Source organism: Oculina patagonica, chromosome 13, assembly GCF_052425735.1.
Source record: "Oculina patagonica isolate OP01 chromosome 13, crgOcupat, whole genome shotgun sequence".
In the NCBI taxonomy this organism is placed as follows: domain Eukaryota; kingdom Metazoa; phylum Cnidaria; class Anthozoa; order Scleractinia; family Oculinidae; genus Oculina; species Oculina patagonica.
Window position 1 is genome coordinate 15,229,246 of NC_135770.1, and position 17,534 is coordinate 15,246,779.

The window sequence follows — 17,534 nt, forward strand, 5'->3', positions numbered from 1 at the left end:
TTCTTACAATGAATCCTGGTATCTGATCTTCAATATTTTTATTTCTATTATTGTTTTCCAGCTGCAGCATTCCTTGGAGGCTCAGATTGCTGCTCTTGTTAGTAATTTACAAGTTCTTCAACAGAATCACAACAGACAACAGGAGCTACAGGACAAGGAGAAGGAGAGTAAACTGCAACAGCAGATTGAAGAAAGGCTAAAGAGGTTGGAAGATCTGCAAGCAAAGATGCTGGAAACACAAGTATGTAAATTCAAGTTAACTTGTCATCAGCAACAGTGTGGGGTTCATTATTCCTCAGACTGATATGGATACTGTTACACCTCTGTCATACTGGTATCCAAAACCCTTGAGTGAGGACTGTATGTGAGTTTGACAGGCATGACTGAGAGCTGTATAAGTTTATGCATGGGATATAAGAAAGCTGAGTGGAACAAGACCAGTATGGAAAAACTGAGAGATTTCATTAGAATGGTATGACTTGTCTGAGTAGGGTTTTGATTACTTGGGAAAAAAGAGTGTGTGATTCATTCATTTAGCTAAGGCACGTAGAATGAGTTGCACCAGGTACTAAGTTTTTTTTTTGTGCTGGTTGTATGTAAAAAGTGGTTAACCCTTTTCAGGTCCTCACTCACTTGCCACGTCTTAGACTTGCTTTGTTGAATACAACACCATGATTTCATTCACTTAGGTGCATCTCATAGAGGGAACTGAAGTTAAGCAAAATCCAGATTTAAGAAAATTTATGTTGGAGAGAGCGTGTTGTTTCCTTGTGATTTTTTTCTAATAGCAAGTTTATTGTTAGTCCATTCAGTCAGCACCAGTCTCATTTTCTACTGGTTCACACCAACCCTTGGTGACGACATACCCATCCAACATAATGGATCCCACCAGGATGTTACCAGCAGGTCACATGACAGCTTCCACTTACCACCCTGTGCCTGCAGTGTCTGCTTACCATAATGCACCAGGGACAGTGCGGGGGGATGAAATAACTCAACCACAATATGCTGTTGCTGGACAATACACCAATCCTGAAAGTCGACATGATCCTGAAGATCTGATTTCCTATCCAGGAAGTATTCCAGCCTTTGGTAAGTTTTGTATTTGTACTCATGTTTCTTAGTGCTTGGTGTCTTGAAAATGACTTCCCTCTTTGAAATAATCACCCTACTCCAATGGTTTAGATGAAATAGAATAATTCTTAACTAACTGTCACACAACTGTCCCTGCCTTACCCCTCCCATATCATTATTTTAAAATGTATGTACATCTCTGTTCTAATGCATTTTAGTAGCAACATAGGGAGTGAAACATGGTGGCACGGTGGCCTAATTGAAGGCACGTTTTTCAGAAATTATGTATGCAAAAAAGGCATTTTGCAAGCTTACATTCTCCCAGTCAGCCAGCAGTTTGAGTTATCCAATGCATCGCATGCAAATCTTTCCTTGCAAGTAGGGCTTTGTAAGCGCCCAAGGAAGGCGAGAAACCATTATAAAAACCTGTCTTGACTCGCAGCCGGCCATGTTTCTTGTTGATTTGAGTAGTCAGTAGGACTAGATGTGTGATGATGTAAGGGGTGGAGATAGAAATGAGACCAAGCTGGCGGCACTTAACTGAAAGCAAAACTAGTATAAAGTGAAAACACCAGCTCGTTAAAATGGGATTGACGGCGAACTTGTCACAGAAGTAAGGTGCTGTACTGGCTGCCAAATAAAGCAAAGGTATTCAGTCAATCAGTGTATCATAACAATCAATCTTTATTTCACTTTTACCTCAAATTACAGCTAATGGTAACAAATTAAAACAGTCTTGCCGGAAACAACAAAAAGCAGCTAACCGCAAGCAGACTGCAGTGAAAGCTAACCGCAAGCAAACTGGAGTGAAATCTTACTGCAAGGAAAGCGCGATCTTAGGGTTAAGGCTGACTCTGATCCTAACCCTAACTTGAAACCCTAACCCTTAGCCTTGCGATTAGCTTTTGCGTTAGGGTTAAACGAGTAACCCTAAAACTTTAGCTGGTTTCATTGTTTTGAGGAACATAAGGTTTCCTTTGTTTATTGTTTGTGAATGACGCCGCCAGCAAAAACCTTGTCTTTTTGCATGCGTTATTTTTCAAAAATGAAAGAAAGACCAGTGAAATGAAACACAGGACAGTGTTTAGCACACGAAAACAAACTTGCATGCGAAATTAATTGGAATTGTTTTTGACAATGTTCAATTTAGCCAAAACTCAAAGTGTTACTCTTGCCCGTGTGCCTTCAATTGGTAGTGCACCAGACTCTGGATGAAACGGTCCAGGTTTAAGCCACTATGGTTCAAGGTCACTGACACTTTACTCTTATAGTGCCCTTCTCCCCCCAGGTGTATAAATGGGTATGGGCAAAATAATGCTGGGGGGTAACCTGTGATTGACTAGCATCCCATCCAGGGGAGAGTAGAAAAATTCCTAGCCGCTTAATGCTACTGAAACCGGGATACCGGTAATTAGCTCTTGCAGTGTGGGCTGCTTTGCTTAAGGCTTATCCTAGAGTAATTACCAAATTATAAATTTTCTTATTCTTTGACTCATGGTATGAACTGAAGGAATCACTGCAGGAACAGGGTTTAAATAATCGTCCAACAAATAATGTGTTTAAAATAATAATATAATAATAATAATACTTTATTTATATAGCGCTATTTCTATTTCTAACCAATAGCGCTTTACAAGTTATTTACAATTAAAAATTACATACCGGGGTATCTATATTAAAAAAGTTACAATTTGTATATAATAAAAAGAATAAAAGTTTAATAACAGAATTAAAAAGAATAAAAAGACTTACTAATTCACCTAAGTTAATTGTAAAAATACACTAAATTATAAAAATATCTAACTAAAAGCTTTCCTAAAAAGATGTGTCTTTAGTTTACGCTTAAACTCTGAAATGCCATTGCACGATCGAATTTCTAAAGGTAAGGCATTCCAGAGTTGTGGCGAGGCTACAGAAAAAGCTCGAAACCCGTAGCTACGCAAATTATAAGCGACGTCATCCAAGCGATGGCCATTCATGGAACGTAGGTTACGTCGCGGAACACATCTCTTGATCATATCAGACAGATAAGTTGGGGCTAAGCCCATCAAACACTTGAATGTTATAAGAAGCAGCTTAAATATTATGCGCTCTTCTAAAAGTACCGGTGTAATATGTTCACATTTTCGCGTAAGTGTCACAATCTGGGCTGCTACATTCTGAACATGCTGTAACTAATATTGTTACTGGTCTTATTTAAGAAATACTGTGTAATAAACTTACTGCGGGCTACATAACTATTCAGAAATACATTTACATTATTATAAGTGAATTAATAAAATAGACAAATGCTGAAAGAAAAATAAGAAAGAAAGAAGGACAATAGATGGCCCTCTTTGTCACCTTATACTACACTGTAAGACAATTAGTGTTTTTTTTTTTCGTTTTTGCTCATTGGTTGAGAGCTGTGGTCTAATGAGGGTACAGCCCATGAAAATGATGTAATGCAAGGCGCCTGCTGCCAACTAGGCTTTATAGATGATTCTTAAACATTAATTTTGCACATCAAGTGATATACTGCTTTTTCAATTGTATTACAGCTTTGTTTCGTAATTTTTTATTAATTACAGAAAAACACAAGGTGACGAGAAACACTAGGACCCAGACTTCTCCCCAGGAATCTGTTTCTTCAGAAGAGTCCCCGCTCCAGACTCCTCTCCCTCGCAAACGACCGCCCATTCCAATCTCCCGTTATGACTTGCCAAGATCGCGTGCTAAGGGATCTCGTTCAGATGCTGACAGGAGGGCAGAGAAGAAAGCCCGTGTGCGTTTTGAATCAGATGTTACTCCTAGATTGCCATCTTACATGAATGAAATGACACACAAAGGTAAAGCTAGTTTCCTTGAATAAACCGCAGGGAGCGATTTAATGACCTACAGAGAGCAAAAAACAGATATGTAAGCCAAAAAAGCACAGCCCACAAAGACTTGAAGCGCAAGATTTCAGCCCCGTTACTTAAGTAAAGGGCTATTGCTTGAACAATTCTGCATAATATGAGATAAGAAAAAGAAAATAAGATCAGATGCACATGACCGTGGTTTTATTAAGGAAAATTAACATTTGCAGGCCATGAATTACTCATTTCTTGTTGCAATCCTTGCGATCAGGACTAGAAAATGATATAGCAGTTACCCCATGAAAACGTGCGATAAATTCTCAGTCTTCTAGGTCCCGTTTCTACAAATTGAGTTAAAGTTAATTTTAAACAGAAGTCAAAATTGCCCATAATAGCTTGATTCTAGTCCTGGTCGCAAGATTTGCCAAAGAATGGCGTAAACAACATCGTTACCTACACTTCCTTATGATACACATAATCATAGTTTATATATTTATATATTTTTTCCAGGGCGTGGTCTTGTGAAGGAACTTGTGTCCCAAGACTCAGCGTTCATTGGTGGCGTGACGGGCATGGAAAGTCGTAAACCACCTGACAGGTAATATTATAAATAACGCGTCACGTGCAGGTGGATATGTAACGAGCAAGACCTTATATAACGAAAATGTTGTCTGTCGCCAGTGAAAAAATTTATTGCTTATCTACTGGCATGTTACGAGTTACGAAATGCAGTGAATTCAGTGCAAAGTGGTGCACATGCAGCCTCAGTACTAAATATAAACGGTTTGCCTTTTCGAATAAATCATACACTATTTGACAAAAAGTCGATGTGTCCAGAAATAATATTTTTCTTTATGTGCATAGAGAATCAAGGAATCTAACTTTGCAACCGATCTAGTCGTTTTTATCGGGATTCTGATGCACTGTACATCGCCATAAATACCTGTAGACATATTTTAGAATAAAGCCTGCCCCCGAGAAACAGCAGAAAATGGAAATCATAAAACAAACATAATTTCTACCAAAAACGTCTACTCCGCTTTGTTAAAAAACGTATTTTTACCCCCAACCGCTGAAAGCAAAATTTTAAGGTACGGTTTTATCCGAGCAAACTTAACCCTTAATATGCTGAAATTTCTCCAAAAAACAGGGTTTTTTTTAACCGTTAATCGATTTTCTTGGCTCTACGGTCCCAAATTTCTCTAAACTTTTCTAGAATTGCACTTTCTGACACTGCAGTAAGTTTTTGATGCAATTTCCATGTAAAAGTGTACAACATTTTACTTGGCGCATGCGCATAAGCCAAAATTTGGACTTGTGCTGAACCGTTCCGATTTTTTTCCTTTCTCCTTTCCTTTTTTTTTTCTTTTTCTCTTCTCTTTATCTTTTACTCTGTGCACTTCTTCTACTGGCCTGAAAAGTTTTGATCTGAATCAATGGAAAACCCTGGAAAGGAGACCATGATCAAGTGCGGGTATATTGGCCTGTTTTAGCACCAGTTTTACACCAAAAACTGATCACGTTTTTTTCGATTAGCTCTGTAAGAATGTAGTCAATAGTCAAGATGGACAGTCCTGTGGAAAGATCTATCCAAACTCTATAAGTTGCACGTCAAAACTGGTGGTCCAGCAAAACTAAAGAAAATATCACATTATCAAACAGTATGATTTTATACGGAATTCTTGACAAAAAGACGCACTCCTACTCTTTAAAGTGTATATGACATGAAAAATATTTTCTGCTTATTTGAAAGGCCTTTCGAAATACAGAAGAATGGCGTTTTTCTTTTCGAAATATCTTTTTTCGTTTCAGAGATATTGACGTTTTTGTATTATGCAAATTAGATCAGTGATGACGTCACAAGATTTGACTCTAAAAAATGGTAAAATACTGAATAAACAATATCTCTAAAACTATTGAAGCAGTGTTCTTGAAACTTGGCACCACAAATGTGCATCACAAAAGGAACAAAATGACACCCTTAGTATTGTTGCCATAGCATTTCTTTCAGCTCCAGTCTCTCTCTGTCAAAAAGACAAATATCCCCATATCTGACCTCTAAAGTAAGACAAAGGGTCCTGCTTAGAACAGACATAGTTCCCATATTGCCTTAATTCCCACCATTGGTTTGGCTGCGCTAGATGGTTCTTGGTTTAAGACAAAAACTGGGAATTTCAGTTTTTATTGAGACAGCACTAGCGGCAAAACTGTTGTCATGGCAACAGCCCTAAGAGTAACATTTTGTTTCTTTTGTGATGCACATTTGTGGTGCCAAGTTCCAAGAACACTGCTTTAATAGTTTTAGAGATATTGTTTATTCAGTATTTTACCATTTTTTAGAGTCAAATCTTATGACGTCATCACCGATCTAATTTGCATAATACAAAAACGTCAATATCTCTGAAACGAAAAAAGATATTTCGAAAAGAAAAACGCCATTCTTCTATATTTCGAAAGGCCTTTCAAATAAGCAGAAAATATTTTTCATGTCATATACACTTTAAACTACACGCTTCTTATCACGAAATACTTTATATTCTGTAAATGCTTACACGATGAAAAACTATGCTTCGAAAGTTTTCTGTCACTTTAAAAAGAAAGAACTTAATATACAAAGAGAAATTGCGATCCAAAATAACAAACTGCCTAAATTCAAAGAAATATATGGAAATCTTTTGTAGTTTTTTTTCCTCATAAATACATGTACGTTATCTTTTTTCCAATACTACTATTTCTACGTTCTCCTTGTATCCTTGTATAATTTAGTTTAGCGATAAATGTATGCACTGTATGTAAAACTAATTGTAACGCATGTAAATACCTTTATAATTTCTTTTTTTATAATTTCTTTTCTTCCTGTTAGTTTATTGTTTTCTTGTACTGCAAGCTCTAACACCAATAAAGCTTTTTATTGCAAAAAAATAAAAATAAATAAAAAATAAAGCCTGCCAGGCAGGGAGGTATATTTCAGTGTGATGACGTAGATATTAATATTTTTATTTCTTTGGCCCAGGTGTAGATATGTTACAGTATAGTCTAGTTCGTAAGATCGCGGAATATCTGGATTGACTAAAAAACTATTATTTTATCAACCTCGTGAGAGAGAGAGAGACCCTGGGAACGAAATTGTTATTTTATCAGAGTATTAAACAAGATAGAAATCCGTGTTTTGTACAGCGCTCGTTCAAACCATATCATAATGTATTTAAAAAGACCAAAGCCATGTTAAATATTAACGTAAAACGTTACATTTATTTCAGAACACTTTTCTTTCGTGTTCTTGAATTCCTGTCGTGTTTTAGGCCAGTGTAATACTTAGCTTTGGCTTAATTTTTATTACGTAGAAGGCTTCATATCATTTCATCAGGGCAGTCAGATTTAGTATTATATAACGCTTGACACACAGATTGTAATTTCACTGTTATACCTGACCGTACCCTTATTTTCGTTTGATGCCTGACATGTAGATATTTTCAAACTATTCGCTTACATACATTTTAGCAAAATGCCTCGTTACTTGACTTCCTTAGAAACGATACGTATCATACGAAACCCGTTTGGTTGTCTTCCTTGAAGGAAAAAAAGAGAAACTAGTCAGAAAACCGATTGTGTTTCGTTTTGTCAAACCGGAACTCGGGAGCGGGGAACAGCTATCGCCCTAAAAAGTCTGACATGGCGTCTGCATTTCCATCCGCCCCTTGTTTTATCATTATTAAGTGATCATTGTGAAATGGTAAAAATTTATCACGTAGTACTCTTTCCCATCCGCAATTTGTTTTTATTATTCTTTTCGCTCTTTAGAAAGTCTGAAATGGCGAAATCTATCACGTAGTACTCTTTCCCATCCGCAATTTGTTTTTATCTAGCATTTTCGCTGTATAAAAAGTCTGAAATGGCGAAAATACTTTCCGCAATTTGTTTTTATCATTTCCCCTTTTTCAAAAGTCTGAAATGGCAAATCTCTATCACGTTTCTTTCCGCCCCTTGTTGTTTATTACCGAAGACATGTTCAATTATTCAGGTAATAAGGCAAATTAACCTCGCATGCGTGGGTTTCCCATTATTCCTGTCGAACTTGCGTTTAAGCTGAAAGCAGCATCACTTTTATCATGTTCACTTGTCACGCACCGGAAACGTAACTTATATTTCTTTTCACTCCAAACCACGTACATACCAAACGTGATGGTTTTGTTGTGCGGAAGTTTGTCAGCCCAGCCGTGTTTAAACGGGAAAAACGATCATATTCGAGCTTAAAGGGAGTGCCATGCGTTCAGTTGCCGCTAGTGTTATTTTTCATGCATTCTTGTGTATGGTTGGGCACGTTTTCCTGTGTTTTCCGCTTTACTTTACAGTAATCTAAGGTGAAGAATAAGCGAGTATACTTCTCTTTCTAATTATAATCGTAAATATAAGCCTCTTAGGAAGTTGTATAAGCTGAAATAATACAGTAATATAAGGTTCTTATCGTGTCCGGCAGACACGCGCTTTTATTCTTAAATCACTTGAGAGTTCTGAATCGGCTGTTGAGAGAGACTTCGAGCAGTGTTAAGTTTTTCGTTCAAAGTGGTTGCGTAATTACATGCCGCTCGCTGATTTTGCTTCCCTGTGTTCAGCGTTGGAAGGCAGTCTAACATGCACGAAAAGCTATTAGACGAATGACAAAAACACGACATCCAAATGTCCTGACTAGCCGCAGCTGTTCACTGGAAAGGAAACCAGTCTTAAACAGTACGGGAAGTTCCCTTTCTCTCTCCTTCCTGGCACGCCAGGAAGCAGGAAATGATTAGAAAATTAAAGCTGAAGACGAGTGCATTGTTTTCTGTTTCTCACGTTTTTCAATTACCCTTTACCCGTCTTCCGCTTGCAAAGGATTGTTCCTCGATGACTATCGACATAATACAGTCTTATTGTCGTTTGTGTATCTACATGCCTTCACCATTCACACTGCTCAGTCAATTGTACAGTAGTTCAAGATCAAGCACCGCAAACGAGTATGTACAGTGGCATGACCAAGTAGCGCCGAGGCACCCCGAGACTCTTCCCTTGGGTAACGCTGTTTTGGACGATTTGGTAGATAAAAATTGAAAAACAAGGAAATTTTTGCATTGCGGATATACATGTAGTAAACGGATAGCCAAAATTTGACGCTTTGGCAAGCGACACCGTGTAACATCCGTGTAGGCTGTGCAGGCATGGGCGGGCACTTGTGGTGGGCAGCTGCGAGACACTTTTGCGAGCCCTTGTCCCAGTAAAATAAAACCGCACTCGCGTTCTTTTAAGATGAATAGGAAAAAAGAAAAAAACCAAAAACAAAAATTTTAATGTCTGGAATTGAGTATCGCATTTCTTGTTTCCCAAGGTAAGGGTCAAAGTAGAGTAGGAATTGCTGATCAGATTTCTTTTACTGTGTCATGTTTGTGTACGTGCAGCGTCATCCAAGTTTTTTTTTTTTTTTTATATGTCGCCGTTTAGTGGTTTCACATCTTTGTCAGCTCTGTTAGTAAGAGCCTTCCGCCTGCCCACGACACAGTTTTCTTTTTTTGAATTGTTGTGAATAAACCTAATGATACATGATAGCTGAGTGTTTGCAGACGAATGGAAAGGGACAGAGTACACGCCCCTTACCCTGTCTAATCCAGCAGCCCTGCCTTTTGGGCAGATTAGAAGCTGATAACCGGCTATTGTCAAATAATTCGCCGTACCCCGCCTCTCTCTTCTTATGATAGTACTTGTTGCATTACAGCAGGTTGTATGATACTCTCCTTGGTCAGGGTCGGCCGGGCCCCCCTTGGTGAAAAAGGAAATTCTGCGTTTTTAGTGTTATAAATTAAGGGACATGGGCCACATTATACATTTGCTCTATAGATTCCTGTAATTTAAAGCTTAAAGGCACGACCTCTGTGCAAAGCTTGAGCTTGATGTACGATTGGGGAGGGCCTGGTAACCAAGAGAATTATTTCCGGCCCTTTGGCGAGTGCAGTGATGTCCCAAGCTTGGCTCGGCTCCAGCCGAGTTTCGTAACAACACACGTGTTATTCGAAGCATAGAAATTCCTGTTTTATTTCCATGATAAAGGCGGCGGCTTTTTTTGGTGAGGTAATATTTACAGGTGTTTGTGGTTTCCCTCAATTCAAGGACGTTTTGTATTTAACAAGAACAGTGATGCATTTCCAGAGTTCCGCTTTTTAATACACTGATTGCCAGTTTGCGTGACAGCGTCCTTTAATATCGGAAGTCCAATTTCCACTCTCGTGGGAAACATAGTACACCATTCTACTTTAGTAATATTACGTTTCCATGTCAAAATACACGTCTCGCGTTGGGGTGCGTCCGTGCATAACATTAGCATGGTTATATAAACACGGCCTGGGGAAAAATTTTCCCTTTAATTCCTGTGAAATAATTTTTAAAAACTGCTCTCTGTCAAAAAAGTTCATTACACTTTAGACTCTTTCCTAATTCCTCGTCATTTTATATAGACCTTTGTCTGAAAACAGACAACTGGAATCTGCTAGGTTCTCACGCATGCAAATATTTCAACAAACGGTGGACGACGTGGCGTGTTTCAGCATTGCTTGATTTGCGCATGTCTGGTTTTGCTATTTGCTTGTTCCGTTGAGGGTTGAGTTGAAACAAAGATCAACAATAAATATTGCTGATGTCCTGTTGTGCAATGCATTACAGTGAAGAATACATTCACTGCGGCTGACAAAGCTTTCGTAATTACGTTGAGTTTATACAAGAATAAACCGTGACAGACAACTGCGTTGGCGTTGTTGACACGAAACTCATTTGTGCCGTCGTTTCATCGCTGAAACGCTTCCTTTTGAGAATTTGATCCGAATTTGCATGTCGAAATTTCCTAAAATAAAGTGTAAACACGCCATAGATGATTCAAATTCTTGCCCCTTGACAATCAATAATGTCTGTAGTGGGATCAAATGACGCCATTTTGACAGAGGCATTATTCATTACAATCGGGATTTGTTTCAAATGCAATTTATTGTATCCGGCGTCAGGGCATTGAACCGTGGAGTTCGCATAATAATTATGTTTTATTTTCCGGAAAGAAAGCTTATGTAAACTTACACAAGGCGGTGCGGTTTTGATCGTTCCATTGCCTGGGGTTGGTAACCGTGGAAATGCTGACGTCATTAAACTACATTCTTTACATTATTTACGTGCGTCAGTTCTTTTGTTTCGCGATACAAAACATAATACTTGTTCCATTCCTGCGTTGTTTGTCAGTGTGCATGGTTCCCACTTTTAGGAATAGTTAGTTAATCTACAAACTTGACTTTTCATGGGTGAATTGCCTTATCCTGTGTGTAGGCTTTATATATTTTTGCCGTCAAGTCACAAAGGAAGTTGTATGTGGATCATGTGACCATCATGCTGCAGACAATGAAATGAATATTCATTTTGTCGGCTGCGTTTTTCAATCCAAATTGCATCAGCGTTTTCAATAGTTATACTCCACGCCGTTCCCTGTTCAGTGTAAACATTGTTTCATTGGACCTACATAACTTTTTTCTGTTCATTGTACCAACCAGTTCCTACAGAAATTAGTTCTGGTGTGGGTATATTTCGTAATTTATCAAACCTTCGCCCCGCCCTGTCAATTTATACACTTGGTGATTCATGGACTGTTGTGACGTCACAGGAAGTGTGTATGAGTTCATTCATTGTTTTGACGTATTGACTTGGGGGAGCGCGGTTCGGTCACTGATATGATAATTTCTCAACGAACCTAAATTTAGACTTTTAGAGGGCTCATAGGGTGATCGAATTTCGCGTCACATATTTATTTGATGGCAATTGTTTGAACTCGTTCTCCGTTCCGTTGATAAGTGTTCTGGGTCTTTCTGTTGGTAATTTTCCGATACGGTTCCTCGATTTCCTAGTAATCAAGGACGAGCGATTTTCATGAGCACACGTGCCTTGGATAACGTAATACGGCCACATCGATTGACAAGGCCAACACACGGTGACGGTATCATCTTCGTTGTACAGTGGCTTTGGTGATGAAGAAGGAACTGGAAAAAATCGGACTAGAGAATTCATATTTCACGCTTGGGGGACAATAGCTTTGGTTACTGCTGAATAACAATTCGTGAAAACGTCTGCAAATTTCAGTCGAATTGAACTCGAGCTGTTCGTCGAAAATGTCGACTCCTCGCTTCCATCGTCAACATTGCTTCTTATGCGATCTTCCTCACTCTCCTTGGGCAATTTTGCATGATTTCTCGGAACCTGTTTGCCGTGGTTGTTGTAACTACGAAGGCCCTGACCGAATTGAAGATGTTATACATTATTCTAGGATTTTAAGGCGAACGTGGGAAAATAATGAAGCGAACAGGAGTCGCGGAGTGAAAGCAGATCGACTCAATTCGGCGGGATCGTCTGTATCTTCAACTCCTAGTCCGCCACCCGCTAACGGTACTAACTACCCGCCACAATTTGCCGAGCAAAGAAGAGGTGCTGGCAAACATCCTCACAGAGTGGGAGAGGAAGGGATGGAAAATTCACACGGGCACGGCAGCGCCGCCGAGGCAGTTAATGGACCGGGCTCGAAAGTAACTCGACCTCCAGGAAATATTGGTTCTCGCGAAATGGAAAGAAGAGGGTCCGGTTTCAACATCGAAGACGCAAGGCATGCAGTTGCAAACGGAAATGTGTTACAAAGACTTCATCCACCCTTGACCCCAAATGGACCTCAACAAAATTTTGTGCTTGATGGCCCCCGACCAGAACTTATACGAGAAACTCTGACCACACTGAACAGGTCTTGTCCGTTTGATATCAGATTCAAGAAAGATTATGCTTTCGTTGGCCGAGTGTTTGCTTTCGATGTCAGCTGCAAGCCTGGGATTGACTATGAACTTAAAATTTTTATCGAGTACCCCCGAGGTTCTGGTTGTGTTTTTCAAAGCGCTTCAGGAGTCGCTAAGCAGATGTACACCGAGTCTTTGAAGGAAATGGCAAAGCCACTTTCCTCTGGATTTAAATATTTGGAATACGAAAAAGATCGTTCAAAAGGAGAGTGGCGATTGCTGGGAGATTTTCTTCCTGAACCGGTGCGTTTGTTCAAAGAAGCTGTAAATCCTGAATTTCTTGCCAAACCCCAACTAGATGCTGAATTTCCAGTTTTACCTAATGTGAACCTCAGCTTTAACCGGTCAGGTCCTGCTTATGGTAGAAAGCGTAAAGGTGCAATTGATTTGGAAGAATTTGAAGTTGCAGCTGGCAAGCGTGCAGGTGCCATGCATGGACGCATGACTCGGGATGATACCTTGCATGGTGTCTGGATGCCTAACCAGTCAGCTGATGGTGTCAAATTAGCAGTTCACGTACCAGGAACACCACTCCCTCCAGGAACACCTGTCAGTTCCATACCGTCTGCGTCAGTTCCACCAATGGTCTCACTAGCAGTATCCAAGGGTGCTTCTAGCTTGTCAGTCTCTGAACACACCCGTGCTCAAGTTAAATCTCCAATGGGGACCATGATAAACCGATTTGAATTACCCCCCAGTTCAGTGCTCCGTGAAGACTCAAGAAATGGTCCAAATGCTCTTGTGGCTGTCTCGCCTGGTGCTGAGCGACTGTCGCCACGACCACATCAATCCCCCAGACCCTTACCAAGCTCTGGTGGTGCTAAAGGTGTTGATGCTCCAGGGGAAGGAGAAGTGAAAGGACGGAGCGCCACTGTGAATATTTTGACCTGCAGCCTTTGTCGCGACAAGCTGGAAGACACTCACTTTGTACAGTGCCCTTCAGTAGGTCACCACAAGTTCTGTTTCCCCTGTTCACGTGAAAGTATTAAAAAGCAGGGAGCAGGCTCAGAAGTTTTCTGTCCCAGTGGAGAGAGGTGCCCCCTACAAGGAAGTGATTTGCCCTGGGCATTTATGCAAGGAGAGATTGCAACCATACTTGGAACTGAATTTGCTGTAAAAAAGGAAAAAGAGACATAAATGAAGGACAGGAAAGTGTAATAAATATAGATATCAGAGGGACCACTTTTAGTTCCCAGTAGGAAACGTGGTTTGGTGTGTATGTGTGTGTTATTACTTGTGTTGCAAGTATTGTTAAAAATAGATTTTTCATTTTTCTTTGTGGTATTCTCCATGTGTAAGTCTTAAGTAATTTGCTTCTAAAAAATTTTTCTTGTTCATTTAGATTTGTTTTAGTGCATGTTATGCTGAGGACTTTTCATAGTAAATCAGTGAGTGGCGAGAATTTTTTTTATCGCGCTTGAGCAGTGTTCTAGTGTCGATAATCATTACAACAGAATTGCAAAGCCTTTTGTACAGTTTAAAGGAAGGGTTGTTATATGAAGTAAGCTTTCTGTGAATTCACTCGTTTGTAGTATTTTAGAGACACAGTTAGAGTAGAATTCTATTGTCTCTAAATGTTTTTTTTGCCTGAGTTTTGAAGAAGTATTTTATGTGGTAAACATTTACCAAATGTCAGGGTGACATGAACTACTCACCAGGAAATTTTGGTAAAGATTTTGTTTGATGAAGTCAGTAATGTAAAATAATGTGACCTTCTGCACTTGTTTGTCTTGTATCACATTATTCTAGTTGGCAAAGTCAAAAGTACTAAAAGCTCTTTTAGTATAGTAGTAGTAAGATAGATAATGCTGTAAAATACAAGGCTCAACTTGGTTCTGTTGATTTTCTTGCATGCTGATTAGCTCCTCTGCAATGAGGTATTTCATAAACAAGGAGAGCAGTTTTTGCTTTAAAAAAATACCTGAAAGCTAGGAACTCCTTAAGGAACTAGTTTTTCTTTCAAGGAAATGGATATTTTGAATAAATTTTACATTAATGTAGCTTTGGAAAATAGTTAATGACCTAACCTGTAAATTCCTGGTCATCTTTCTAAGCAAAGGCAAGCTAAAAGTACATTTCTTTTGAACTGATTGAATTCTTACACATGCATAGTTTTTATGATCAAGTGCTTTTCAACCCCAGAGACAAGTTTGCAAAAAGTAATGTAGAAGTGTAGAAGTCCCACCAAATGTTGTTAGAGATATCTGTGTGCAAATGGGTATTGTAGAGATTAGCTGTTTGAGGTCATTAAAGATATGTGTGTCAGTCAATTGAGAGTTGTATTGTCATTGAAATTGGACAGGTTTAGCAACCTATAACATTGTGGTTTAATATAACAGTGTCTAACAGTTTAATTTGAATTTTTTTAAAAAAAAAACATTATACTATACTCAGCAATGAATACATTATATCATACTCAGCAATATACACTTTTGACTATCAGTTATGTGCCCCGGCGGATCCAGACCTTCAGCTAAGTGGGGGCTCCGATCATCCAGACCCTGGAAAAAGTGGGTGGCCCTGGGACCCTTCCCTAGATCTGCTGTTACTGGGAGTTTAAGTTATCGAGAGTTGAGAACAAATGACCAGAGGAATGTAAAAAACAGTGTTCACTATATTTGATTCAAACAATGTACATTTTAACCAAATTAAGTTGTAGAGAAGGCGAGTGAAAGCGAAACAATACATTGCTCCTGAGATTACTGTATAAATCAGAACGTAACATAACGTGACACAAAACAAAGCAAAGTAGCAGGAGAAGAACAGGTACTGGGAACTTTGGTCCAACTTTGCTGGTTTCAAAGAGAACAATGTTGGGCTTCTGCTACCAAGCTCATGTTATTTACTTTTTAGAGAAATACAGCGTAGTCATAATGGGCAATTCCAGAAAATATCCATACACCACGACGGACGGCTTCAATATTTTAACCCCCCCTTGCCTTCGGAAATTCCAAAATGCGTTACCCCCCCCATGCCCTCGGAATTCCATAATCCTTAACCCCCCTCCCGTTCGGATTTTTCCTTTTTTCTTTAAGTCCTTTACAATTCTCGTCAGGGTTCGGAAATATGCTCAATTTGGCGTAGTAGAAACTAAGAAAAGGATTCAGTAAAATATATTTAACCTTGTGCCATTTCTCCATTTGCTTCATCTTCTATGAAAAATAATCTGAAATAACGTTTCTTTCAAGTTTCTTTCATTTGTCCATCTTTAGTTCGGTATTTTAGGTTTTGGACGGACATCGATCTTTGTTTCGAGACAGACGCGGTGTTATCTGATCATCTTTCAACGGCGACCAGACTTTAGTTTTGTGTTTTATAAAAGACTTAAAAAATTACTCCAGTACTCCAGAAAAATGCAAACGAGTAGTTTCATTACTAGTTAAGTAAATAAAGAGCGTAGAAAGTATTACCAATTCAGTTTTTGGAAGGAACTATGTAGTTTTCAGAGTTGTGTAAACAATATTCTAGTCTCCTTCGCAGCTATTTAGTGGTCACACAACGCTTCCGTGATTCATAAATAACTCCCGAAAAATGCTTTTCTGCACCAAGAAGTACCACATTGAGATGGTTTCATATTTTGACAAGGTCTTCATGAGCAAGTCCTTACTACAGTGGAACGAGATCCCGGTTTAAGACGTTTAATGATTCCCCGATATAACTATATTGTTTTGCCAGTCCCTTGGTACATTGTTATATATCGGGGTTCCACCGTATTGTCTAAGTTTACTGGTCATTTTGTTTATTTGTTTGCATTTAAGTCTTCACACTGTAAAACCATGTCTACATTCCTAGTTTTGTCTTGGCAGCTTTTCTTTATTCTTTATTGTATTTTATGTTTTATTTTAGCCTCTTATACCCGGGAGTTCCGATATGTACCCAATCCCCTCCCTAATCCTCCACCCCTATGTCACCTCCAGGGCCGGAATGAATGCTCTGCTAGCGTCTTGTTTTTATAAAAAGCTGATGACAGATAGGGTCTGAAATAGGTGACAAACAATCACAAATGTTTTACTGTCTCAACTTTATTTCCTTGTCACTAAGATAACATCCTGTTTTAATTTGTGGCAATGAAGTGAAGTTTCTACCATGCCTTAAGTTACCGTTAAGACTTGTGTATAAGCCACACCCCCAACCTTCAAGGTTGATTTTGACAAAAAAAACTTAAAACTTTAAAAACCGCTGAGGATAACCAACCATTGCTAAGCACAGGCTGCCCAAGCTAATGATAAGAGCCATAGTACTCTAAGACTCAAATTATAAGGATTTGTATGGGAATGGAGCAATTTTGTTTTAAGATGTATAAATTCGAATGTTTTATAAATATAAATGACTTACACTGTTGCTGTGTCGTGTTCTTTCTTGTTTGCCAGCTCCTCAAGCCAATTTGAAGTGAATTGGATGAGTTATTGCTTTGCGAAATTTTGAACATGTGTATTTTATTAAATATTCCCAAGGCTGGAAACTATTTTCGACAGCATCTCACTCAAAGTGAAATATCTTCCGTAAAATTGACCAAATCGCTAAAGAATTTCCAGCACCGTAATTTCCGGTAATTTCTCCTGATCGTTGTCGCTTTGTCTTTGAGTTCTCCAAAGTGCGACTTTTGCTTTTCTTGTGCGGCCCATCAAACCACACACAAAATGGTGTCAAGTCGACAAAACTGACCTGATCGTTAAGCTTGGGCTGCCTGTGTTGCTAAGCAGCCAACCCCTATTTAGTGGCCACTTGCCATATTTTCCCCAATGGTGGCTACTTATAGAGGGTTGACTGTTATAGTAAAACTTGAATA

The 17,534-nt window shown here is 39.0% G+C and overlaps 2 protein-coding genes across 2 annotated transcripts in view; both read left to right on the plus strand.

Moving 5' to 3' along the window:
• Nucleotides 1-17,534, plus strand: part of LOC144634271 (uncharacterized) — a 56,849-nt gene that overhangs the window by 11,524 nt on the left and 27,791 nt on the right. Inside the window, 4 exon segments of the mRNA XM_078493182.1 lie at nucleotides 62-241; nucleotides 804-1,092; nucleotides 3,645-3,902; nucleotides 4,422-4,509. Coding sequence (XP_078349308.1) covers nucleotides 62-241; nucleotides 804-1,092; nucleotides 3,645-3,902; nucleotides 4,422-4,509 — 815 coding nt within the window.
• LOC144634275 (interferon regulatory factor 2-binding protein-like A) lies at nucleotides 11,399-15,015 on the plus strand. The gene has a single exon (XM_078493186.1). It carries the CDS (start codon nucleotides 12,077-12,079, stop codon nucleotides 13,880-13,882), a length of 1,806 nt encoding a protein of 601 aa, XP_078349312.1. The 5' UTR covers nucleotides 11,399-12,076; the 3' UTR covers nucleotides 13,883-15,015.

Excerpts from the sequence above, each read along its gene's own strand:
- LOC144634275 (XM_078493186.1), top strand. The coding sequence starts at position 12,077 with ATGTCGACTCCTCGCTTCCATCGTCAACATTGCTTCTTATGCGATCTT.